At 43.6% G+C, this 27,251-nt stretch overlaps 1 protein-coding gene across 13 annotated transcripts in view; it reads left to right on the forward strand.

Moving 5' to 3' along the window:
* Positions 1-717: 717 nt before the first annotated feature.
* The window catches only part of SLC36A1 (solute carrier family 36 member 1), a 286,699-nt gene continuing 260,165 nt past the window's right edge, over positions 718-27,251 (forward strand). For 10 of the 13 annotated variants that reach the window (XR_005019423.1, XM_036848438.1, XM_036848437.1 and 7 more), the window contains exons 1-7: positions 718-845; positions 12,045-12,192; positions 18,049-18,139; positions 19,002-19,090; positions 19,564-19,659; positions 21,709-21,793; positions 22,373-22,591. Coding sequence is in view for 12 of the 13 variants with exons in the window: in XM_036848438.1 (XP_036704333.1) it covers positions 12,050-12,192; positions 18,049-18,139; positions 19,002-19,090; positions 19,564-19,659; positions 21,709-21,793; positions 22,373-22,591 (723 nt within the window). In the remaining variant the exon portion in view is untranslated. The other 3 variants (XM_036848429.1, XM_036848428.1, XM_036848430.1) reach the window with 3 other exon arrangements.

Consider the following 27,251-nt stretch of genomic DNA (forward strand, 5'->3'; position numbering starts at 1 on the left):
AAGTTTCCTTATGTCCCTTTATAATCACTTTCTCCTCTCCTGATCTCCTCAGCCATTCCCAGGAAACCACTGATGTGTTTTCTGTCAGTGTAGATTATTTTAAAATTTCTAGATTATATAAACAGAATTTTTTTTTTCTGGCTTCTTTCACTCAGCATAATTAAGATGTATCCATTCTGTACCTGTTTCAATAGCTTTTTTTTTTTTTTTTTGCTGCATAATTTTTAAAAGTAAAACCTGCTAGGAGGAGGGGAGAGGAGCGTAGATAAGACATACACCCCCTGTTGCCATTAAAAAATGTTACTTACATTTTTAAAACATATTAAAAAGAGGGTGTTGACTTACCTCACCGCCCCATTTCCAGTCGCAACCACACGTTTGGGCAAACGTTTAAAAGTATGACGAACGTTTTGAAAAGATGCAGTATTTGTCGATTATTAAGCGCAACATATGCTCAGTGAGACGTGTTAACGTATGGCGAGGGTAACACTGAGCCACCTTTCACAAGCCCACAGCTCAGGGGACCGCACTCTCCGCCGGGCCTGGATCTTCGACGCCCGGCTCAGGCCCAGTTCCCGCGAGCACCGTCCTTCCCGCAGTGGCAGCTCCCGTCGCCAGGTGGTGCTGCGAAGCCGAGCCCCCGAGCCCGGCGAGAGGGGCGGGGCAGCCGCGCGCGGGAGCATGTGACCCGGGCCTCGGGTTTGGGAGCCTGGATCACGTGACGGCGCCCGGAAGCGGCTGCCTGGGCCGCGGAGGGTGGGGATGGCTAGGGCTCCAAGCTGAGGCAGGGAGTGGTGGGCTGCTGCGCTGAAGCTGGAGCCAGAGCCGGTGTCGGAACCCGAGCGGTGAGTCCGCACGCTGATGGCCTGGGGCTGGCGGCGGGTCGTCGCCTTCTGCTGGACCCACGTCGCCTTCCTCCGGGCTCAGCGGATGCTCCGGGTCAGGCACCGACCGGCTTGGGCTGCGGGTCCGAGTCTCCTCGGTTTCCCGGTCGCAGCTGCGGTGCGATGCGGGCACTCCTCCTGGATGAGGGGAGCTGGAGAATCCCTAGTCCTTCGCGTTGTCTCCCTTGACCTCCCCGACCTGTTTGACAGGTGTGGAAACTGAGGTCCCGAGACGGGAAGAATCACCGAAATGACCAGCTAGGGCTTCTGTTGCGCTTTCTAAAGGGGTCCGGACGTCGCGGGCAGGTTACCCGCCAGCTGCAGGAACCCTGCTTGGGACTTGCTAATAGCGGGTCTTTGGGTCATAGAATACCGAAACTACCAGGATTCTGGGAAATTATCTTCCGCAACCCCTTTCTAGAGCCGTGGGGAAATCGAGGTCCAAGAAGCGGTAGGGGTTGCCTAAGGTCATCCAGTGAGTTAGTCGCAGCCCTGCGACTAGAATCCAAGTCTACCTGAGCTCCAGTGGCTTTTTGCTTTTCACCACACTGCCTCCTGCAGAAAACTTGACAGGTGAAAAAGCACGCTTTTCCTGTCCCCTTTTCTTTCATTCCTCTCCATTTTTTAGCTCTGCATTCTCCATCGCCGCCGGGATCGGCTTGGCTCTGGGTGTGGTTCCCTGATTCAGTGTTCACCGATTTTTCTGCAAACTCATCATTCTGTAGGTTTTGTTTCTAACCGTTCTGCAATTTTGTGTAAGTCATACCAAAATATGAAATAACAAGCAGAGTATACTCCTGGGAATGTAGGTGGCTCCCAGCTGAGGTTGTGGAGAGCCCTAACATTAACTTGAAGTATGTCAAGACCTTTGCTTTATTTTTAATATAGCTTGTTAGATTTGGGGAATGCTGGTCTTTCGGATGGATGTTTTGCAGTTATTTGAGGCTTGCCGAAAGAAGATAGCAGCGTGGTGTAATGGAAAGAACTGAGACTGGGGAATCAGGAGATTTTGTTCTAGTTCTGACACTTGCTTTGCAACCTTGGGTGACTCCCATCCTTGCTTGGGTTTAGGTTTCCCAGTCTGAACAGTGATGGGGTGGAATCCCTAAGGTCTCCTTCTGCTGTGACATTCTCTGCATCTCAGTCTGTTTGTTTTCTATTCAGAGAGATTTTTTTCTCCCATATATTAGTATTTCCCTTGCAAAAGGTTTAATTCAGTTGTCCAGGAAGCAGTTTCCCTACTTATTTCTAGGTTACCATGAAATCCACCTCCTCTTTCTACCTATCTCTGTATTAGATCTAAGCTAAATGCTGATAGCTGAAAATGGTTTTGACTTTTATTATTTTAAATATGATCAAGGCCCTCTTTGATTCTTGTTGAGAGCCTAGTCTACGGTAATTAATGTGATTGTATGTTTAGAGTGTGTTTTTTTAAAAGATGTTCTTGAAGTCAAGAGGACACAAAAGACTTGACCCTTCGCTCTGGGTTTGAGACTGTTTGGGGTGGAGGTCTTATGCAACAGAGCCTGCTCTGATGATCTTATTAAGTCTCTCTCCTTTTGTTTTCTGATTGTGCCATTTATAATTGTCTACTCTTGAGTCCTTGTTTTTCCCTTTAAAGCATGTATCTGTTCATTTGGCCTCATCCCTGTGGCAGCTTGAAGTGCTCAGAGCTTTGTCTATTTTAAAGGCAGTGTTAAGGAGGCTGATTCCATTTCTTTTGTAATGCTCCAGAGACCACAACTGGGACCGGTGGATGGAAGTGCCATAAAGGAAGTGGTTTTTGGGTGAGCATAAGAACTTTAAAAGAATTAGCACTCTAGCATGTTGCAACACAGAGCATGGCAGTCCCTGTCTCTGGAGGTCATTGTCACTGGGCAATTACTTTTGGGAATGTTGTAGATTAGGTCATTGTGTTGGGTAGAGGGTCAGACTAGATAAAATTTTAAGTTTTCTTCTAACTCAGAAGTTCTTTGAAATTCTAGGACTGGACTTGTTAGCATGTGGGATGTGAGGTAGAGTAGATGGAACTGAGGTCCACTTTTGTGAATGCTTTATTTTTCCCCTTTGCTCAGGTAACAATTCTCATGTTAAATATTCCAGTTTTTCTTTCTTTTTATACCTCCTCTCTTCCCCAGTGAGTGTCTCAGTTCTTTAAGTTCTTGATACCTCTTCCAGGGTCAGATGCTGAAGGGTCAGATGCTGACGAGTCATTGCTGTTAATGGTATATTCCTTCTTTCCATCCTGACCTGAAGTGAGATCCTAGAGCTGGGCTGAGTGAGTGGACTTTGGTTTCTACTTTTGCTGACTGGTCCTCATACTTTCTTCCAGAGGTGTGTGACTACCCACTGAGTCCAAGGCTAGCTTTCTCGACTTTGGTTTCTACTTTTGCTGACTGGTCCTCACACTTTCTTCCAGAGGTGTGTGATTACCCACTGAGTCCTAGGCTAGCTTTCTCAACTTTGGTTTCTACTTTTGCTGACAGGTCCTCATACTTTCTTCCAGAGGTGTGTGACTACCCACTGAGTCCAAGGCTAGCTTTCTCGACTTTGGTTTCTACTTTTGCTGACTGGTCCTCACACTTTCTTCCAGAGGTGTGTGACTACCCACTGAGTCCTAGGCTAGCTTTCTCTTTTTCCCATAGAGGAAGCTCACATTGTCTTAACCCAGATCTTGCCGGAATCTTGTACTTCCTTCCTTTGGCCAGGCCTTACTGGGTCTGAGCACACAAAGCTAATCTCTATTTAATGAGTGTGGGGTCCAGTGGATAGGATATTCTGCATATGCTATGCCAAAAGAGAAACCTCCTGATGCTGTATTTGGTGCTGTCTCTTCTTTTTCCTCCCATACATTTCTCTTGGAATCCTTGACACCCAGGGCCAGTTCTCAATGACCCTCTCTAGTAGGAAAGACTCCTCTGTGCTTCCCTTTTCCAGGAAGTTCAGGAATCTGTCTACATGGGTTACTGGGATGCTTTTGGCACATAGATCACTGTTTCCAAGATGGAGACCTGGCTCAGCTCTCCAGAGTGATGGAATGGAGGAAGTCCTGCAGCACTTTATTTGTGTAGTGACTCCCTGACTTGAACTTCTGACTTCTGTCCTTGAACTTCTCTCTAGTAATAACACAGTTGCTGCCATTAATGAGGGTCCATTATGTACCAGGCAACATAATTAACATCTTTTCCGTCTACCTTCATAACAATATTGTGATGTAAGCATTCTTAATGACATTTTTCAGATGAGGAAATTGAGACAAAGGGAGTTCAGGGTCACACAACTAGGCTCTGAACTCATGCACTTTTTATTATTCAGGATTCCCCCTGTAGACCTAATCCTGCCCCAGTTTTGTTCCCAGGGAGATTTTAGGGAGAGTAGATGGTCTGTTAGAAAGCACACTGGACTAGGAATCTGGTATGCTGGATTCTAATCCCAAACTGTTAACCAGCTGGGGCCTTGGTTTTCTCACCTATACATGGGAAACTGGAGCTTGGTCACCTGTCAGTCATGCCTGGTCCTAACATTTAGAGATTTTTATAATTGTGGGTAAAAAGTGAGTGTGTTTGCTCTTTCAGCTGCTTCCGTGCAGAGCCTGCTGATATCAGCAGCTGTTTTGCGGCTGTCCTTGCACCAGACCCTCTCAGGCAGGAGTCTCAAGTTAGGGAATGTACTTTTTTGGTAGATCAGATGGCGTCCTATCTGATGTCCTCTAAAATAAATCATGCGGATGTCAGAAATTTTCATTTCCCTCTCTGTAGACTACATATAGGAACACAGTCTGTGTCCTTGTTCATGTTTTTGGAATTCCAGCAACAGAGAAGAGAACGTATATCTAGAGAATTCGCTGTTTCTCTGGGTTCCAGAGAATGTAATTGTTTCAGAATAATAGGTAGCACTTTTAGTTTGCGTATATCACCAATCCATGAACTTTGGTAGGAGGCGAGGCCTGCGGTATACCTATCATAAGATCATATATATGTGTTGTTTTTCATAGTGCTTTATATAAATCTGCCTGTAATCGGGATCATCTAAGAAGCTTGTTAAAATTAAAATGCTCAGGCTGAATCAGATTGGGCCCAGAAATCTGTTCTGTTTTTTTTTAGCAGTTTTATTGAGATATAATTCACAAAGCATACTATTCAACCATTTAAAGTGTACAATAGCTTTTCCACTGAACTCACAAAGTTGTGCAACCGTCAACACAATCAATTTTAGAACATTTCATCACCCAAAAGAAACTCTGAACCCTTTAGCTGTCACCCCCTAATCCCTCCCAACTCCCTACCGCAAACTCCAGGCAACTACTAATCTACTTTTTGTCTATAGGTTTCCCTATTCTGGACTTTCATATGAATGAAATCATACACTATATGATCCTCTGTGACTGACTTCTTTCCCTTAGAATAATGTCTTCAAGGTTCATTCGTGCTGTAGCATCTATCAGTATTTCATTTCTTTTTATTGCTGAATAATATTCCATTGTATGAATATTCCACATTTCATTTATCCATTTATCAGGGGTTTTTTCCCCCATTTTTTGGCTACTAGGAATAAAGCTGCTATGAACATTTGTGTGTATGTTTTGCTATGGACATACATTTTCATTTTGGTATGTACCTAGGAGTGGAATCATTGCTGGATCTTATGGTAACTATGTTTAGCCTTTTGAGGAACTGCCAGACTGTTTTCCAAAGTGATTGCACCATTTTACATTCCCACCAGCAGTGTAAGAGGGAACCCTCTACAATTTGTCTACATCCTTGCGGATACTTATTATTATCTGTCTTTGAGTCTAGCCATCCTGGTGGGTGTGAAGTGGTATCTCATAGTGATATTTGTTTCTCATTTACCTGATGGCTAAGGATATTGAGTATTTTTGCAGATGATTATTGGCTTTTTTCACATCTTCAGTGAAATATTATTCAGATCCTTTGCCCATTTTTTAATTGGGTTTTCATTTTATTATTGAAGTGTAATATATTTGCAGAAAATTTTTCCCATTCTGTGGGTTGTTTTTCACTTTCTTGGTGGTATCCTTTGAGGCATATACATTTAAAATTTTGATTAGGTCTAGTTTACCTATTTTTTCTTGTGCTTCTGCTGTCGTATATGAGAAACTCTGCTTAATCCATGGTCACAAAAGTTTATACCTATATTTTCTTTTTTTAAATTAATTAATTAATTAATTATTTTTTTTGTCTGTGTTGGGTCTTCGTTTCTATGCGAGGGCTTTCTCTAGTTGTGGCAAGTGGGGGCCACTCTTCATCACGGTGCACGGGCTTTTCACTGTCACGGCCTCTCTTGTGCTGGGGCACAGGCTCCAGACGTGCAGGCTCAGTAGTTGTGGCTCACGGGCCTAGTTGCTCCGCGGCATATGGGATCTTCCCAGACCAGGACTCGAACCTGTGTCCCCTGCATTGGCAGGCAGATTCTCAACCACTGCGCCACCAGGGAAGCCCTATACCTATGTTTTCTAATAAGAGTTTTTATAGTTTTAGCCCCTACATGTAGGTCTTTGACCTATTTTGAGTTAATTTTTATATATGGTGTGAAGTAGAGTTACAACTTCATTCTTTTGCACATGGATATCCAGTTGTCCCAGTGTCAATTGTTGAAAAGACTATTTTTTCCTCCATTGAATTGTCTTGGCACCCTTGTCAAAAATCAATTGACCGTAGGTATGAGAGTTTATTTCTGGACTCTAAATTCTATTCTGTTGATCTATCTGTCTGTCCTTATGCCAATACTGTATTGTCTTGGTGTCACTGTAGCTTTGTGTAGCAGTTGGGAAGTCCTCCAACTTTGTTCTTTTTCTCCAAAATTGTTTTGGCTAATTTGAGCCTCTTGAATTTCCATATGAATTTTAGAATTGGCTTGTTAATTTCTGCAAAAAGGCAGCTGGGATTTTGATAGGGATTCAATTGAATCTGTAGATCAATTTAGGGAATATTGCCATCTTAACAGTGTTAAGTCTTCTAATTCATGAATATTGGGATGTTTTTCATTTATTTAGGTCTTCTTTAATTTCTTTCAACAATGTTTTAGAGTTTTCATGTACAAGTCTTACACCTACTTGGCTAAATTTCTTCCTAAATATTTGATTCTTTTTGATGCTATTGTTAATAGAACTGTTTTCTCAATTTTGTTTTCAAATTGTTCATTGAAAGTACAAAGAAATACAACTGATTTTTGTATATTGATCTTATATCCTGCAACTTTGCTGAACTTATTAGTTCTAATGGTTTTTAGAGGATAATTTTTTATGTGTTTACAAGTCACCCTTAGAAGTATTGTTTAAATTTTAGTAATGAAGCTAACACTTTAGTACTGCCTCTCCCTCCCTCCTCTCTTTTCCTCTCCCCGACCTTCCCGGGTGCCCTGAAAGAGACCTACAAACTCGTACAGATGGATTCTCCTTCCCTTATTGGAATTCATCTTGTTTATTTTACTGAATTTGGAATAGAATTTAATCACTAAGTCTTAAATAGCTATCTTGAGAACATTTTAGTATTTTCAAAAGTAAGTTCAAAAATGAGTTTAGTATTTTCAAAAGTATGAGTCTGATAGGTGGGGGAAAGATGCTCTTACAGTTTTTATTATCAGTGGTCTTTGTTGGAAATTAAAGAAATGTAAAATAAAATAAATACAAGGAGCCACCCATTCATCAGAAATAGCAAAAATAAAAATGATAAAATCCAGGAATTCCCCGGCAGTCCAGTGGTTAAGACTCAGTGCTTTCACTGCTGGGGCCCAGGTTCAATCCGTGGTCGGGGAACTAAGATCCCACAGCCTGCGTGCACAGTGTGGCCAAAAAAAAAAAAGAAAAGATAAAATCCAAAGTTGGCAGGGTTATGCAAAGATAGGCATGTCCATATATTGCTAGTGACACTGTATGTTAGTTCAGTCATTTGTATGGTGACAACCATCTAGTTCTACTCCAAGGATATGACTTGAAAACTAAAAACTATTTGTAGGAGTTTTTTTAGCTATGATGTAAGATAGTCCAAAAAAAAAAAAAAAAAAAGCTCAAAAGCCAACAGTTGGGAGCTAGTGAATCAAATTATTTTATTAATATAATGACGGACCATTATATTACAACTAAAGATCATCAGTGTGTGTACTGTGTAGATTCAAGGAAGAGTAGATATAAAATAAGTGGAAAAAAACCTTAAAATAATGAGAATATTGATTAATTAAAAATAGTTTATATGAGGAAAAAGAAGAAAGTTTATCAAGGTTATACAAATAGTTGATATTTCAATGCAATTTTGGTTGAATGTACACTTGAAAAAAACAATATATACATATATATATCTTCCAGTAAACATGCAGACTTTTCTTATGTAGTACACTTTTTTTTTTTGGCTGTGCCACGTGGCATGTGGGATCTCAGTTTCTTGACCAGGGATCGAACCCGCACCCCCTACACTGGAAGTGCAGAGTCTTAACCACTGGACTGCCAGGGAAGTCCCTTAGTACACTCTTTTGAGTCTAAATATCTTATGGAGATTTTTACTTTGTGTTGATGGGCCACACATATTGTATAAACTCTGTTCATTGTCCTCAAGAACCTGATGGAAGAGCTGGTCTTGAACTCTTAAATATTACATCCATCATTTGGACAGTTAACAGGGTCTAATAAAATCTCCCACAGGGCAGGAAATGGCAATTATAGCACTAGACGGTAGAAAACAGGTTTCATCACAGAGAGCCCAGGGCAAGGTGGCCATGGAGGCTTGCACTCAGTGGGGACAGCTAGAGAGAAGAGGAGGAGGCCTTGGTTGCCAGAAAGAGCCCTAGAAGGCACTCCAGGGAGTGACCGCACCCACCCTCTACAGTGCTTCAATTCCTGCTTAGCAGCTCTGAGAGGGAGCTTCTGCTTGGATCTTTCCAGGGATAAGGAACTGTCTCCTAGAGCGATCCATTTGGACAACTTCCTTTTTTAAAAAAATAAATTTATTTATTTATTTTTGGCTGCATTGGGTCTTTGTTGCTGCGCACGGGCTTTTCTCTAGTTGCTGTGAGCGGGGGCTACTCTTCGTTGCGGTACGCGGGCTTCTCATTGTGGTGGCTTCTCTTGTTGCAGAGCATGGGCTCTAGGCGCACGGGCTTCAGTAGTTGTGGCATGCGGGCTCAGTAGTTGTGGCTTGTGGGCTCTAGAGCGCAGGCTCAGTAGTTGTGGTGCACGGGCTTCATTGCTCCGCGGCATGTGGGATCTTCCTGGACCAGGGCTCGAACCCACGTCTCCTGCACTGGCAGGTGGATTCTTAACCACTGTGACACCAGGGAAGCCCTGGACAGCTCCTTTTGATAGTTGTCTTCCTTATGTCTAGCCAAGGACCTGCCTCCCTTTACTTTCCACCTACTGATCCTGTTTCTGAGTAATCTTTGAGGCTCCACAGAACAAATCTGATCCCTAGGACAGATTTTAAAGACAGTTTTTTTACCTCCCGAGTTGCCAGTTCTCCAGGTTGAAACTTCTCAGGGCTTCCAACCGTTCTTCATTTAGCTGGTCTTCTTCCCCCTCATGACCTTGGTGCTGACCCCTGGCTATACCGCAGTTTATCATTATCCCCTTTATAGTGTGCTGCCTGGAACAGAATACAAGGTATGGCAGAAAAGAACAGTCTGTCATCTCCCTGGGGTTATCTCTTGTTGTAGTGCAACCAAGAATTGCATTAGTTGAATTGGTGTCTATTATGATATCATTGATTTCTGCTGAGCTTATCAACAACTAAAACCCATAAGTAGCATTTTTTTTTCCTTTTTCAACATGCACACAGTTGCCAAGCCACATCTTCCACATCCTGCAGTTGTTCATTGGACTTTTGATCTATAGATTTCAGCTTCTTTCTGAGCAGTTTTCTTAGTGATAATCTGCTGTGGGTCACAACATAAAGAGCCCTCTTTACAGTGTTTGGAATAAATTGAGCGTCTGTACCAAGTAAGCAAGAGTGGTTTTGGTTGATGAGGAGGGATTGGGGAACTTGTCAGTGCCTGTTTTCTGTCCCTCTCCCTCAGTAATATGCAGGGTTCACCTGGAAGGCTGTGTTCCTCAGACGCTTTTGGTATATTGGAAGAGACTAGAAATTAGCTGCTGTTTGCATAAAGAATTGCATTAATTGATTCCTGGAATATTGGAGCAATAGTTTAGTACACCATACACCCCACCCCCGCCTTTTTGAGCATGTGGAACTAAGACCCGAGACAAATAAGGAGAATTGCTCCAGGCTACTGAGCAAACTGGTGTTAGAGGCAGCTTTAGCACCCAGGCCTTCTGACATTCATAGATATTAATTTAATTGCTTTTGCCTGAATAGCAGCTTTCAACTGTTCATATTGAGATACTAAATAGATTTTTTGTTTCCTGGCCCTCTTATGAATTTCATTGCCCCAGAGCTTAGATGACTTCCTTGAATTCCCCCACCATGTGAGTAAATGATGCAGACTTAGATATCTAGCAGAGTTGGCTCTGGTGGTGAAGTGAGGCAGGGACTTCCTGAGTCTCTGGGACTTCCAAGCCCTTCACTGGCTTTCTGTTAAGCACTTTCCTCGCGAGATTACGTGGGGTCCTTCCTCCATTATAGTTGGTGGGAGAAAATGAGATCACCCTTGGATCACTCAGGTGCTAGGTGGGGTCAGTTTCCAAAGAGTCCCGTGGGACTGGACCTCTGGGAGCACTTGACACAGAGCTGTCTATTCTCTGGCAGCTCGTGATGGATGTTGGGCGGGACGGCGTGTTGTGATGGCCATCAGAGGTCCTGTCTCTTCACCAGGCATCTGAGGTAGGACATCAGACTCAGGATGGGCATCCAGCCACGTGCTGGGGGAGAGCCCCTTCTAGGCAGCTGGTTGTGCCAGTCTGCCAAGTGTCAGAAGGATTTTTATTTGTAATTTTTAATGTTCATGGACCTTTTCTTCCTTACTTGATTGCGGATTCTTGGAGGAAGTTGACTCTCTTTCATTATGATACTCCATCACTGCAACTGGCAGTGTATTCATTAGGTGTTTCCAGATTTAGGCAGGGCGTCAGGATGTATGTTTACGGCTTGGTGCTACCTGGCTGTAGCAGAGCAGGTCCCTTCATCTTTTGGGGGAACGATTCTTCATATGTGAAATGAGTAGTTTGGAGTGACCTCCGAAGGCTCTTTTAGCAACCGTCTCTAGGATTCTGGGAGCCTACACAGCTCTCAAAATGTATCCTTATAGTGTATCTTAGCGAAGTCCTTGTATTTCTCTTTTCTGGTGTATAATTATTAAAAAAACTCCACTCATGGGACACCACCCTCACCATCCTTCCTCAGCACACAATAGGAAGGGTTTCTTCTTTCACCAGCTTTTGAAAAATTGGCAAAAGGGAGAAGGGTTGCGACGGGGAGATGTTGCCACAAGGGCCAGTGGTGAGCCCCTCTCATGCTCCTGGTCTTCCTCTGCGCTGCTTTCAGCTGCCATTTCAAAGTATGCAGGCTGGTTGCAAGAAAGGAGTCCTAGGATGAGGGAATGAGCATCACTGATGACGTCCAAAGAGTATAGGACATACCAGAAGTCATGGCAGAGAGAAAGAGAAGGTCATCTGTGGCTCTGGGACCTGGTGGCGAGTTTGAGCAGAATTAGATGATCTAGAAGGGATTTCTGGAATGCAGAAGGCTCTTTCTGGACCAAATGCAGAGGAAAAATAGAATACAGCTAGGAATATTTAGGTTCCCATCCTCTGAGAGCTTGCTCTTGGGGAAGATGGATGTAGATACAATGTCAGTATTGTTCAGGGTCCAAGAAATTAGCTCAAAGGAAGGGGTCGTTAATCCCAGCCTAAGGAACGGGAAAGGCTGCCTAGAAGTGCCTGTCTGCATCTTCCCCCATCCCTCCCAAGCCGTGCCTCACCTTTGCTCTGTCCAGGTGTGCTGGCAAATTTAGAAACTTGTGAGTGTGGCATCGACTAGATAGGTTGCGAGGGAGAAGCCAAGAGAGCTCAGCCCGCCCATGTGTACTTTGTACCTTTTTCATTTCTCTTGGTATCAGGCAACCTCATTGTACTTAATCCATAGTGCAGCTGTCGCTGAACTACTGTGGCAATGGCTGCTTCTGCCCCAGAGCCGACCCCAGGCTTGGAGCTAAAGACCCCAGCCACTGGTGGTCTTAGCGCTGCCCCTGTCCCCCCAGTTACCATGTCCACGCAGAGACTTCGGAACGAGGACTACCGTGACTACAGCTCCACCGACGTGAGCCCGGAGGAGAGTCCGTCCGAAGGCCTGAACAACTTCTCTTCCTCGGGATCCTACCAGCGGTTCGGGGAAAGCAACGGCACAACGTAAGTAGCTGTTCTGTCTACCCTCCTGGGTGGGATTCGTATTCCTAAATTCTGTATTAGTAACGTAATCTCCATTAGAGTTATTTTTGCTCCCCTATTTTATCAATTCCCTACTTTACAGATGAAAGTAAGAGGTAAAGAGATTGAGTGAGTAATGGTGCTGAGATCTGCGCTCCTTGTCTGCCACTCTCTAGTCTATTTCTTATTCTTTGTTCATTTCACCTGTGTGGTCCCAGAAGGCTGGTGCCCAGTAAGAGCCTGAACATCAGAAAAACTTCTAGAGAGAACATTCTCTTAATTTAGAACCATGAGTCGTCTGTGCTAGAACCTTAAATGCCTCCAAGTCCAATTGGAAGCCTCCTTTGCAAAGTCTCCCCCAGACTTCTGTCCCCATCACCAATCAACTGGGACATTTGGCAGAAGAAGTAGGAAGAGGGAGGAATAACTTCTCCTGCCCTTAAAAGATTCAAGGGGCTGTTAAAGATGATCTGCTTTGCATGCCCTTAGGAGGGCTTAAGTCTTCCCCTGGAAACTGAATTCCAAGTCTCATCTGGGTGAGTTTGGCCCTCTATGGGCCTCAGTTTTTCCAAATGTAAGATAAAATTGGACCCCCACCGTGAAGCTATACTGACTCACCCTTCAAATGAAAAGATTCAGAGGAGGGTTTTCTACTCCATTGAGTTGTCTGGCTCAGTTCTGAAAGTCAGCAGAGCCCCGACATTTTCTCTGGACCCCAGCATTCCATCTTTTGCAGCCCTTCTGTTTATTCCTCAGGCTCTTCCATCACCCTCTCTATGTTCCCTTGTGGGTTGGGTGTGACTTACTGAGGGATCCATTATGTCCTTGACTCACACTATCCCACTGTGACTGCCCAAGGAGACCATGGAAGCTTCTCCTGGAGTTCATTACTGGTGAAGCTCTGCCTGGCTGCAATCTCTCCCAGTGCAGGGCATTTTCCCTAGTGAACTCAGAACTAGAGGAGATGGTCGGCCCACATTATAAGCCCCTCTCCACCTCTAGCTGGTTTTCTGCTCATAAAGATTCAGTCTCCATAACTTCTTTCTCCTGTGGCATGCTATTGTAGATTCCCCCATTTGCTTGCAGTGTTAGCTGATGGAAAAGATTGCTTAGACCACAACTGGCAGCAGTGAGGACTGTCTTTCCTCTTTTTTCCCTAACCTTACCTACCTAATTGGCTTCCCCCAGGTGGAAGGAGTGTCAGATGCAGCCAATGACATTTGATAGCTTCCCTGCAGAAGTCACTCTTGTTACTGTGAAATACTTCTTCCAAGCTTCTCTCTCTTTAGTTTCCTTTCCAGTTTTTGCTCCTTGTTCTTAGGCATCAGCTTGTCTATGCAGCGCTTGCCGTATGGGGTCTAGATTTTCATTTTTATTTTTTTCTTTTCTTTTTTTTGTCATTATGTTTTTTGGCCGCGAGGCTTGCGGGATCTTAGTTCCCCAGCTAGGGATTGAATCCGGGCTCTGGCAGTGAAAGCGCGGAGTCCTAACCACTGGACCGCCAGGGAATTCCCTAGATTTTCATTTTTAAAGGGACTTCTCTGAAGTTCAAAACCAACCAGCTAGTAACATCAGGGTGGTAGCTCATTTGTTTGCGGCGAGCGGGGGCCACTCTTCATCGCGGTGCGCGGGCCTCTCTTGTTGCGGAGCACAGGCTCCAGACGCGCAGGCTCAGTAGTTGTGGCTCACGGGCCTAGTTGCTCCGCGGCATGTGGGATCTTCCCAGACCAGGGCTCGAACCCGTGTCCCCTGCATTGGCAGGCAGATTCTCAACCACTGCGCCACCATGGAAGCCCAGCTCATAGGTTTTGTATGTATTGAAGATAATGCGTGGTTGTCAGCTATTCTGAATATCTCTCTTTTTTGTTCACATTGGATTATAACTACTGGTCAACTGCAAATTATCTCCCCTTTTTTGCTGGAAATTGACCAATTGGAAGGTACTTCCCTTGTCCTTGCTTTGGGACATTTTCCAGGGTGTACTTTTTCTGAGGGCCCATCCTGCCCTGACATTGTAATACAAGGTAGGTGACCAGGAAAGCCCATCTGTAAGTGATGGCAGGTATCACAATCCCATCATAAGTGGTGCAGGGAAAAGTACTCCCTTGGGACTTGGAGGGTTGGTTGAGTACTTTCCTGGGACCTGGATCCACACAAGCCTGGCATGTTATGTGTAGAAACATGCCAGGTATGATTAAGTATAAGCTGATTTGGGACCTAGTTAGCTCAATAGGTGAGAAGTGTTAGGGACAAGTTTTTGAGCTGGGTTCCTGTTTACTGGGACTTGCCCCACCATGTTATCTAGTTTGCCCAGGAACAAAGTATATGGAAAAAGTGCATGGAACAAAGTACAAGAAGCAAAGTATATGTACTTTGTTACATGTACGAAGAGCATGTACACACCAGGCTCTTCTAAGTGTTTAGGGCTCAGTAAAAATCCCTAATCAGGAGTGCAAGTAGGAACCCCAGATGCTTCCATGATGATGTGTTTGGTGAGGGTATTTCCTAACACTTGAATGTTATCAAGCTGTCGACTACTTTGATGACAGCCTCATTTTTTACTCTTCTGGGTAAAGTTTTCTTGTTGCCCCATTGAGCTACATTATACTGCTCTTGATCAGGCTTTGTTACTTTTTCTCCAGGCTGGCAGGCTGAGAAACCAGTTGACTGAAACTGGTCTTCTGTAGGTTATCTGGAGCAGCCACTTGCAAAGTATGGTCTTCAGACCCTTTAGGGCTCCCAAGACCATTTTAAGAAGCCCACGAAGTCAAAACTGTTTTCATAATAATACTAAGATGTGATTTGTTTTTTCACTGTGTTGACATTTGCACTCATAGTTCAGAAGAAATGATGGGTAAAATTGCTGGCGCCTTAGTATAAATCAAGACGGTGGCACCAAATTATGCTTGTCATCGTATTTTTCACTGTCACACATATACATATACAAAAAATAAGCCGGTTTCACTTAAGCACGTCCTTGATGAAGCAGTCAAGTTACTAATTTTGTTAAATCTTGACCCTTCAGTACAGGTCTTTTAATATTCTGTGTGACAAAATGGAAAGTACACATGCAATACTTCTACTGAACAACTAACAAACTATAGGTCATTCAGACCTGAGTACTTGGCAGACATTTTCTTGAAAATGAAAGTAATGATACTGTCACCTCAAGAAAAACAATCAGTAGTATTTGTTGCCCACGGTGAAATTTGAGCTTTCGAGCAAAATCAGAAAAAAAAAACTCATATCCAGCACTGTGACCTTGACAGCTTCCCTCTACTCAAAGACTTTTCTGATGAGATTAGGGATGATATTAACGAATGTGATTTTTTTTGATATCATATAATGAAATGTGCCAGCATTTGGAAGATCCACATAGCTCAGGGAATCAGTATCTTCCCAGATGACCAAAGGGCGATGTTAGAAAATTGTGCGTGGGTAAAAGATCCATCCAAGGAGCAAGATCACCGGTGGGTTTTCATGTAATAGAGGATGAAAAGGTCAGATTCCACATTACAACTAACTTCTAAGAAACTACATGTGTCGAGTTTTGGTGTAGTATCAAAGAAAAATTATCACAATTGTCAGAAGAGGCTATTAAGATACATTCTAACTACATGTCTGTGTAAGGACAGATTTTCTTCAGGTACTTCCACCAAAACAACATATCACAACAGCTTGAATGCAGAAGTAGATAGTCCAGCTGTCAAACAAGACATTAAAGAGATTTGCAAAGAAGTAAAATAGTGTCCTTCTTCTCACATTATACTTTTTGGAAAATAGAGTTACTTTTTGTTAAAAATTGGTTATTTATATTAACATGTAATAGGTTTATTGTTATTTTAAATTAATAAATGTTTTTAAATTTCTTGGTTTAATTTATAATATAATATACGTCAGCAGACATAATCCATATAAGCAAAAACTGTTTGGGATCCTCAATAATTTATAAGTGTATAAAGGGGACCTAAGACCAAACAAGTATAAGAACAGATTTGGAGCGTCAAGAGACGACAGAGATTTGTGAGGCTTATTTCTCCCTCCCACCCCCCGCAGTTAAAACTCTGCAGTCCATGGAGTTGATTTTGTGATAGCTCGTATGGTTTTGGGTAATCCCAGCTCATGGCCATTGATTAAAAAGCATGATTTTGGTCAATTGCCTGGAATCCTGCTGTTTCAGAGCTGAAGCATGCTGTTCTGGTCCAGTCGCCTCACTCTACAGATGAGAGAACAGGCCCAGAGAAGGGAAGGGAATTGCCATATGGAGTTAATGGCAGAGCCAGGGCTGGAAGGACCTGATCTCCCATGAAACCCAGCTCAGAGGCGTTTTGGGGAGGCCTCTGGTAGGCAGGTGGTTTTGGTACAGTGCTTATCTTTGACCTTAAGTGGATTAAACATTTGCCAAGATAGAAATTTGCTTAGTCCATCATCCTGCACTTAATCTCCTGGTCACTGGCCACTGATAATGAACGAGTCACCCCTGGACCCTTACAGTCCTTTAGTTTAATCCAGGAGAGCGCTTGCCTCTTCTCATTCAGACTTGAAGCAGTTTTCTTGATCTTGCCTGAGAAGCTTGGGAGACAGTAGGAAGGTCAAGAGATTTTCTTCCTGGAGGTAGACGGAGAAAGGTTACAGAAAGTAAAATTCCTTTCCAGAGAGTGTAGATGGGTCTTATTTATTACGGTCTTCACAAGTTAACACATGACTTGCTTTCAGTTTCTACTGAATTGTAGATTTGAAGAAATATGTGGAAGCATCATTTAGGAGGTATTTAGGTTGTTTGCGCAGAAAAATTTCCAGACAGTGCCAGGGGCCAAATCCTGATTAAGTCTGTGGTACCATGTTTGATCTTTTCCGTATCCTGCTGGAGTAACAGAGGATGGAAAATGCTAAAGATGAGGCCACTGACGTCAGTCCTTTGAGGAGTTCCCATTCTGTATGGAATGCCCATCCTCACCCAACCTGAGTGGCCACAGAGCTGACACGCTCCTTTGTGTTGGTGCTCACGCCTGTGTCTGGGCGCGTGTTCCCAGGCTCTTCTTCCCTGTTGGCACACACACAGAGCCCTGCATAGGGCCCTGCTGGGCTCAGCCCAGGTCTCTGCACGCTACAAACCCTCACCTCCCTGCCCCTCCCTGGGCACTGTTCCTGGGCTTTTCCTAGGACAGGGATCTTTCTACCTTGGGTGGTTGTTAATGTGTCTGCCTTATCTCCTTGGAGACTTTTATTAGTTTCTAGAGACTGAGGTCCGTATCTGGTTCATGCTGATTTCCACCACTGCATTAACACAATGTTTTACACATTATAGGTGGTATTTGTTGAGTGAAAAAATAATGAGGACACTTGAGAGACTTTACAGTTGCAGCTTCAGGCGGACAGTCTGTACAACAGATGAGGGAAAATTGTGTCCTCAAGGCAGAAGGATAAACTAGGTGACTGTGTGAAGAGGGCTTCTCCAATCTTAGGCATTTGACTTTTTTTTTTTTAATAAAAAGTACACCACGACTGCAGACCCCCACTGTCCCTCTGATCTAATCTCCAAGAGAGGTGGACTTTTCAGATGCCTCAGGGAACAGAGTTTATAGCCCAGTGACTAAGAGAGTGGGCTCAGGGGCTAGACAGCCTGGGTTTGAATCTAGGCTCACACTCAAGGTACATGGCCTTGAGCAAGTTGCTCCCTCATGCATAAGGTGAAGTTAATACCTATCTCATAGGGTTGTTCTGGAAACTGAATGAGATAATTCATGAAGGCACTTAGCACAGTGCTAAGTGCTTGCTCAGTAAATGCTAGCTCTCATTATTGTTAACATGCCCTTGTCTGCCTTCTTCCCACTTCAGATGGTTCCAGACCCTGATCCACCTATTAAAAAGCAACATTGGCACAGGACTCCTGGGGCTGCCTCTGGCCGTGAGAAATGCAGGCATCTTGGTAAGGGTCTGCGTCGGTGCAAGGAAGTATTGTGACAAATTTTAGGAGACAATGGTTTTTTTTTTTTTAATTTACTTCATGGAAAACATTTTAAAATGGGAAGCTTTTCTTTTTCAAATTCAGTTGAGAAAAAGCAAAGTTCAGGTGTTCATTCATCTAAAGATATTTATTGAGGATCTCTGTGTGCCAGGCACTATACTAGACTCTTAGAATATTATCAGTGAATAAAAACAGACAACGATTCCTTCCCTCATGGAGCTTACTTTGAGGTGAGGAGGAGGTACTTGAAAAGTTTCTGGCAGTTTCTATCAATAATATTAACTAATGAGTTAGTAACAGAAGTCTGTCCATTTTCTACACAGTGCTTCCATGCCCTGCCGTTAGATGGCCAACTCTGAGAATCTTATTTTTGTCTTTCATGATCCTCCCCTTATAGGCTGCCTGTCCAAAGCCATTCTGGTTTCTTTTAAAGTCGGAGAAGCTCAGCGACGGGGATTGTCCTCAGCTAAGGACGGTCTTGTGGCATTGCGCTAGAGAGAACTCTCCCCCTTCCACCACCCCTTAGCCTGTCTCTTCTTCCCAGACAGTCCCAGGAGCCTTCTATTCTGCCTATTGGCAACAGTCTCGGAATAGCCTTATCTTATGTCATTCTCCTCCGGGAGATTGATTCTCTAGAAGGCCTGCTGAGGTTCAGGTGGTGCCCGTCCTACTCAGCTCATCTCTGTGAGCACATTTGTCTCTCAAAAGCTCTGCTGGAAGTTGTCATTGGAAGGTTCCCTAGTAAAGTTTTGATCATTTGCAAATCCAGTTCTAATTCTGTCTGCTTGTCTCTCCCCCTCTTACCCACAACGCCTGTCCGCAGATGGGTCCCCTCAGCCTGCTGGTGATAGGCCTCGTGGCTGTGCACTGCATGGGTATCCTGGTGAAGTGCGCTCACCACTTCTGCCACAGGTGAGAGCCCTCCGGGCCACCTCTCGAGTGACAGATTGTCCTTTGGGGTTCCGTTGCCAGCACTGAAAGTGAGCACTTAACAGAGATCACTCTGGACTCTTTGTGCTGCCTGAAGGTGGCTGCTAGTCATCACAGCGCTGCCTTTCCCTGGCGATTCCTGTGTTCTTTCTTAGCTTGTTGTCACCTGTCGCACTTACTTATATCCAGTGGACAGAGACCACATTCTGGTTTTACGTGCTTTGTAATATTTACCCCATTGAAAAGGTTTACCAGATGGTTGTTAATTATAAGGAAGGTAACCATCCCATTGACGTAAGACTTATGCTCCTTGAAAGCATCAGACCCAGGACTCAGTGGTATGTCTCGGGTGGCTGATGGGGAACCGGCCCAGGTCTCCGTGCGCTGTGTTTGTTCTGTCATTGTCGTTGTCTGACCCCTGCACTCTGCCCTTCCTCTCCCTCCCCTCCTCCCAGACTGAACAAGCCCTTTGTGGACTATGGGGATACGGTGATGTACGGCCTGGAAGCCAGCCCCATCTCCTGGCTCCGGAACAACGCCCGCTGGGGAAGGTAATGGGTTTCCTTTTTCTTGGCTGCTGTGGCCGCCCGGTGTGGAGGCCTTCAGATAGGGAGGTGAGGTGTGGGAGACAGTGCAGCTAGTGGGAAGAGCATTGCTTGGGTCTGTGGACTTGAGTTCTAGCTCAGCTCTGCCAGTGGTCATTTGTGTGACCCTGGGCTGTGTGACCCCTCCCTTCCCTGGGCCTCAGTTTCCTCATTGGTAAAACTTGGGGCCTGGCCTGAAAGATATTTAAGGGCTCTCCCAGCTTTGACAGCCTGTGACCAGTGATTATATTTCATCCCCTTGTTTGGTCAACAGATATATTTAAGCACACTCTTATAAGTGGTACAAAACAATTTTAGGTATAGGGAGGGGGGTTTCCCTGAGGGATATTATGTAGTCCTGGCCCTCCAATAGACAGAGAAAGATGCATGGGAATCTTGAGAACAAGAGATCAGGAAGAAATAGGATATACCAGTAGAGAGAGTCATGAGCTAGAAATACACCCCAGGAGCCCTGAGAGGGAGGAGCCCTAAAGACGCTCTTGTCCGCCATGCCAGATGAGAAGAGCACATGATAGGAGCTTTCAGGGCAGGGCACTGGGCAGGAGAAGGAAGGCTTCAAGGAGGAGGTGAGGTGAGCCAGAACAAATGGGTTTGTTAGGGAAAGAGACGTTTCAGGAGCTGGGTTGGGAGGTGTTTGGAAGTTTCTCCTTATGGTAACTTTTCAGATGCCTGGAGAGAAATATTCTACTGTTTGTTTCCTATTTGAGGAAACAGTGCATATAGATGTAGAAAATTGATAACATCGAGGGCTGAATCCTTTTTTTAAAAAAAATTGAATCACATTAAAGTTATGTTCTCCAGAAAAACTCCTTGTTGTGGTCATAGGGAGACTTTTACCTTCACACATAGTCAGCTTCTTCCTGTGATGCAGGATTATGTAATTCTTTCAGCAAAGTCGTTTTCTGTGCCTGGGAGAAGCCAGATTGCCAAGTGACCACTGTTGGTTGGTTGGTTGTTAGTTGATTCTTTCTTCTCTCTTCTTCTCTCCTCTTCCTTTCTTCATCTCTGTTTTTTCCTCTCTCCTCCTCCTCTCTTTCCCTCTAGCCCCATATCTTCCCCCTCCTTCCTTACTCCCTCCCTCCCTTCCTTCCTTTAATAAAATTAATGTGTGCTTGTGGTTAAAAAAAAATTTTTTTTTTGGAACAAGATAGGAGAACATAAAGTGAAGAGTAAAAATATATCCTGGTCACAGTTGCATGGGTTTTCTTTTGGAATTTTCTGAATATATACAAACATACACACATTCTTAACGTTTTTTACACTAATTACCATACTATGCATACTGACTGGAAACTTGTTTTGTTTTTTCCCCTTAAAGGTCTTAGACATTTCTCTATCAGCACACGTAGATTTAAGATATTCTTTTTACCTGCTGTATTCTGTTTCATCTCATAATGGCCTATAATTTAATCATTTTCCTTTTGATGACCCCTTAGGTTGTTACCAGCTGTTGTTGTAACAGTGCTTCAACCAGCAGCCTGTTTCGGTACATCTATTTCTGTGTCCTTATGTGAGAGTCAGTTGGTTCTTAGATCCAAGTTATAGAAAGAGATCCGTGAAGGGGTCCACTTCTTGAGCTTTTATGCTGAGGGTTCCCTGTAGCTTTAGGACAAACAGTGTGAGAGGGGATAGGTGGGCCATGGGAAGGAGGGTAGCCAAGGGGCTGGGTAGTGGTCCTGGTGTATGTGCTCCACCCCGGCCAGTACAGTCTCAGGACTATCTCGAGTCTGCCTGACCACGTGCAGCATTCCTGACACGAAGCCAGGAAGGGGACCTCGGGAACCACACACATAGCACCTCCTTCACCTTCCTCCAAGGCTCTAGACCAGTGGCACGTGGCACATTTTCTCCTCTTTCTTGGGCACACTCATCCTTGTCACCTGATGGGAAGGGTCTGTGATGACTTGGGAATAAGTGCTGTTCAAACACCTGTCTCTCTGGCAGTCTTGCTTGCTATCATTACGATCTTTGTCTTCCTTCCTTCCCCACCTGCAGGCACACTGTGGACTTCTTCCTAATCGTCACGCAGCTGGGATTCTGCTGTGTCTATTTTGTCTTTCTGGCTGACAACTTCAAACAGGTAGGCCCTGGTAAAAAGAGAGACTGGCAAGAGATGGGTGGACTTTCTGTTTAGGATCTCTTCCAAGCCAGTTTTGTTCAACACAAGAATTGAGATCTTGACACTTTACGTAGAACAGTGTCAGTGTTGTTTGATTTTATCTAAAGACCCAGGGCGTGGGACTTCCCCCGTGGTCCAATGGTTAAGACTGAGCACTTCCACTGCAGGGGGCACAGGTTCGATCCCTGCTCAGGGAACTAAGATCCTGTATGCTGCTCGGCGTGGCAAAAAAAAATAAATAAATAAATAAATAAATGAAAATTAAAAGAAAAAAAAAAAACTTTATAGAGACCCAGGGTGTCGAGAAACCTCAAGATATCTTGCTGTCCTGTCTTTAGGTAAGAGGTGATCAAACCCAGCTCAGACATTCAGGTGGCTAACAATTATGAAGATCTCCAAAGACAGTTCACCGACCACTAACTTTCTATGTGGCCTTCTTCACACACTGAGCCTTTAGCCAAGAACCCCTTCCGGTGGGAGGGCCACTGGCCTTTGTCATTTGAGAGGGTTTCTCTGCTGCTTTTCTTCCCCTCATTCTAGGTGATAGAAGCAGCCAATGGGACCACCACCAACTGCCACAACAACGAGACGGTGATCCTCATGCCCACCATGGACTCGAGACTCTACATGCTCGCCTTCCTGCCCTTCCTGGTGCTTCTGGTGTTCGTCAGAAACCTCCGAGCCCTGTCCATCTTCTCCCTGTTGGCCAACATCACCATGGTGGTCAGCCTAGTTATGATCTACCAGTTCATTGTTCAGGTATGACCCCAGGCTCCCCGCTCCACCTCTTAAATAATCAGAGAAACAAAGAAAGTGAGTAAGTAGAACATAAATAGGGGTTTGTTACTTATGAGCAGTGTACTTAGGTTAGGGCTTCTCAGCGTGGGCACTGTTGACGTTTGGGCCGGATAACCCTTTGCTGTGGGGCCCTTCTGTGCATCGTGGGATGTTTAGCAGCATCCTGGTCTCTACCCACTAGGTGCCAGTAACAACCGCTCCCCAAGTTACAACAACCTAAAGTGTCTCCAGACATTGCCAAATGTCCCCAGGGGGGCAAAATCACCCCCACTGAGATCACTGGTTTAGACTTTTTCCCAGTTAGAGAATTAAGTCATGATCATTGTATAGATTGGAAAAGAGAGAAAAATATTAAGATGATTCTTATATTAACTCATAACATTTATATTCTTATATTAAATAATATAAGAATCATCTTATTATACAATATATTATAATAAGGAATATTATATTATTATTTTACCACTCCAGTTTTATATTTATTCAAACAGTAAATAATTCCTTACCACTCCAGTTTTATATTTATTTGTCAGAATGGTAAATCCGGTGATTATTCCACCTCACATAGCCCATGTGGGCAGGTCTGTGGGGAGGTACAGGAGAAGACATCTGTATATAGATGGGTAGAAGATCAGGCTGAGGAAAATGTGCCCTTAAACACTGGTTGATTATAGACATTTGCCAAGACTTGAGAAAAGGAAAAAAATGAAAGCATGTGAATAAAAGAATAACTTTAAAAAAAGGTATGTAAATTTAATTCCCCAAATAACTCATCAATACATACTTATTAAAATACAGACAACACAAGTACCTTTTGAACACTCCGTCTCCACCCTGAGTCTCCTCCACTCTGGGACCCTCTGTGTGTTTCTAGGTTCTGCGAATGCATTTACACACTGTATTCCTATGTAGAGAAATATATAAAGCAAAAATTGGTGGGGGTTTTTTAACATAATTTAAAAAATTATTATACGTAGTGTTCATCTGCCTTGCTTTTTTTCTTTGACAGTGTCTCAGAAAGACTTCCATGCTGATATACCTGGTTTTATCTCATTCTTTTTAATTGCTAAATAGTATCTCAGAGAATAGACGTGCTGTAGTTTCGTAGCCTGTCAAGTCATGTATCATCTGTAGTGTCATTTAGTATTATGACAGTGAATATTCGTATGCCTTCCTTTTTGTGGACATGTATAAATACTTCTCCAAGATAAGCATCTAGAGGTGCTAGAGACGCAATTGCTAGACAGTGTGCACTGTACAATTTTTTATATTGCCAAGTTGCTTTTTCCAAAAGCTATTTACCAATTTCACGTTGACTCCCTTCCACAGTTTGTAAGCAACCCCTTCTGGCCACACTGTATCAATCTTTTAAATTTGGCTCAGTCTGACAGGTGAACTTTGCCTCATTTTCACAGTCTGCTTAACAGTGACCCGGTTACCCCCTGATGAGGTTTCTAGGAAAACAGTGAGTCATGAGATACAAGGACTTCCTGTACTGAGGAAATGACATAATGCATTTAGACTAACAGTGTCGTCAGTGAGCATTCACTGGTATTTCCTTCTCCCAGTAAGTCAGGTGGATGGCAGATATTGACTCTTCTCCTGCAGAACTATTTTCTTTTTTTCTGAATACAAATTTTTTATTCTGGGTGCTTTTTACCATTTCTAACATCATAAATAGCAAAAAACAAACAAACAAACAAAAACATATTGCAAAAACAATATAAAAAGATTTAAAATATATAATTTACATATAATAATCATGTAAGTATATGTCTTCATTATATATATTTTATTCATAATTTTGTTTATAGCTTTATTTTAGTATCTTTTATGGTTCTGGTAATGTAAGTGATATCCTTTATAAAAAGCCTTGCAATATTCTTACTAGCAGTCAAGGTGCAAGAATACCAAATCAAACTAGCCAAGGATCTAAGCGGAACTGTTTTCTAATGCAGAAAATAGACAGCTGTCCACGTCCCATTTTTTTATGGGACTGGAAAGAGGACCTGTGAACACATGAATGACCATTTCCGGAGAGTTTCTTTCCCTATCTGGCCAATTAAGTTAAAACAAGCAAGGGTAAATAAATGTATGATTTAACTTTGTAATTAGAGATCTCAGTCAGTGCCTAGGACACACTGCAGTGAACGTTAAAGACAAAAACGGGTGATGCCAGCTCACGTAGACACCGCATTTAATTTCAAACCACTGCAGGTTGTTGGACTGTGGTCGTTGCTGTGATCGGAGGGCTGGGATGGGAATATGGGTTCCATAGCATCTCAGTCCCCCCTGAAGGTAGTGTCCATCCAGGGCATTGTCTGTGCCTCGTACAACCTGCACTTTTGGATGAGGCAGCACTGCTGACTTCCCAAGAGCGATTCTGAGCCTGTCTCTGGGCTTAGCCAGGAGGTAGGTTGTGATCTGATAGTGCTATCTGCCCGGGTCTGGCTGTGTGTCCAGGAGCTTCATTTTGATGTGGTACACAGCTAAAGATGTCCCTCTGGGTTGTTTTTGTTGTTGCTGTTAGTTCTGTCTCATCTTGGCATTTTGCCCTCGTTACCTTGATGTTTCCTCCTGCTGTCCAAAGTTCCTGAATTTTCACCTAAACCCGAGCCTGTACGTGACCCGTGCTCTTGCGCCTCAGGCTCATGCCATTGTAGGAAGTCGCCTGATGCCTTCCACGCGAGCAGGTGTCTTCATCATGTGCATGACAAATGGCACAGTTCTGAGCAGAGTGCCTTGCTCAGAAGGGCTCCCAATAAATCCAATAAATGTGTTATCACTGCATATCCTTAATTCTTTTTTTTTGGCCGCATCGCACAGCTTGTGGGATCTTACTTAGGTCCCCTGACCAGGGACTGAACCCGGGCCGTGACAGTGAGAGCTCAGAGTCCTAACCACTGGGCTGCCAGGGATATCCTTGATTCTGAGATGTATTTTTTCACAGTTAATAGCGTTTCCAAAATTGGAGTACATCTGACAATCCTTATGTACATTTAACAGCATTTTTTCAAAAAGCTGTTACAATTATATGATAATGTGGTACAAATGAGGAGATAATATATTGAAAGTGAGCCGATTTTAATTTGTACATTTCTTTGTAAATGAAAGTTTTTCCCCAAGTTTAATTCGTTGGGGTGTAAGGCAGTAGCAGTCATTACATATGTAGAATTATAAATTCCTTCTGCTGGTCTCATTCATCCCGGTATCCCCAGATATGTATTTTGAAATTCCCTCTCTGATATCTCAGCCCAATCTGATGTATGACTCTGGGCAGTAGTCATCCATTAACCAACAGATCCACTAACCTCCTGTTTTCAGGAACTTTAGTTACACTGTGACTCAGGGATAATTACGGGGTGATCTCACCCTCATATTTCATCAAAGAACAAAAATATTTACGAGTCTTCTCTTCATTCTAGGAACTGAAGTGCTTCTTTTTTCTTTTTTGGCTGTGTTGGGTCTTCATTGCTGCACGCAGGCTTTCTCTAGTTGTGGCGAGCAGGGGCTACTCTTCTTTGCGGTGTGCGGGCTTCTCATTGCAGTGGCTTCTCTTGTTGCGGAGCACAGACTCCAGGCACACGGGCTTCAGTAGTTGCAGCACGCGGGCTAAGTTGTTGCGGCACGCAGGCCCTACAGCGTGCAGGCTTCAGTAGTTGCGGCACATGAGCTCTAGGGCGGGCAGGCTATAGTAGTTGTGGAGCGCAGGCTCTAGAGCACAGGCTCAGTAGTTGTGGCACACGGGCTTAGTTGCTCCACGGCATGTGGGATCTTCCTGGACCAGGGATCGAACCCATGTCCCCTGGCAGGCGGATTCTTAACCACTGCGCCACCAGGGAAGTCCCTGAAGTGCTTCTTATGAGAGATCTAACTGATTTCTTAGCAGGGGCTCAGAAAAAAAAAAAAAAGAAAGCATTTTAAAAATCCTTTATATTTTAGGAAGACTATAATATAATTGCTTTGAAATCTTTTAAAGAGAAGCCTATTACAGAGAGGAATAGTAGATATCTTTTTGCTCTCTGATATTATTCCATCACACTATTAGAACATGCCCCATATCTTTCTAGAGACCTCTTTAGTGAAATCAGTTTTAAAAGATTGTAAAAGGCAGTTTTAAAGTCATTTTTTAATCTAAAGGCCAAATTCTGAAAGGATGGCAGCTTCTCTCTCCTCTGAGTCCTGCTCCTTCAATACTGTCCATCACTGGAGACTCTTGCCCATTGGTCAGCTAGGTGGGTACATACTTACATTGTACCTGCAGTTAGCAAGTGCCTTGGTTTTTATTTGCCTTCTTTTAAAAATGCTGTTTTTGCTATATTTTTCCCCATATGTGCCAATACTCCTGTCGTGTGCCTATCAAAAATATTTTCCAAGTGTTGATTTACAGAATTTTTGAAAAAAGAGAGAAAGGGAAGTAGAGAAAAAAAGAGAAAGTGCTCATCTAAAAATCTACCACCTTTCCCTCAGCTTTATCTGTGTGGAGTGTTTATGTAGTTGTATCATGGTGAATATATAAATTTTAAAAATATTTTTCTCATTACTATTTCATAAGCAGTTTTCATGTACTACTTAGTTATCCCACTCTTTACTTTTTAAATAGTGCATAACATTCTGTGGT

This window comes from Balaenoptera musculus, chromosome 3 (assembly GCF_009873245.2).
Source record: "Balaenoptera musculus isolate JJ_BM4_2016_0621 chromosome 3, mBalMus1.pri.v3, whole genome shotgun sequence".
Classification (NCBI taxonomy): domain Eukaryota; kingdom Metazoa; phylum Chordata; class Mammalia; order Artiodactyla; family Balaenopteridae; genus Balaenoptera; species Balaenoptera musculus.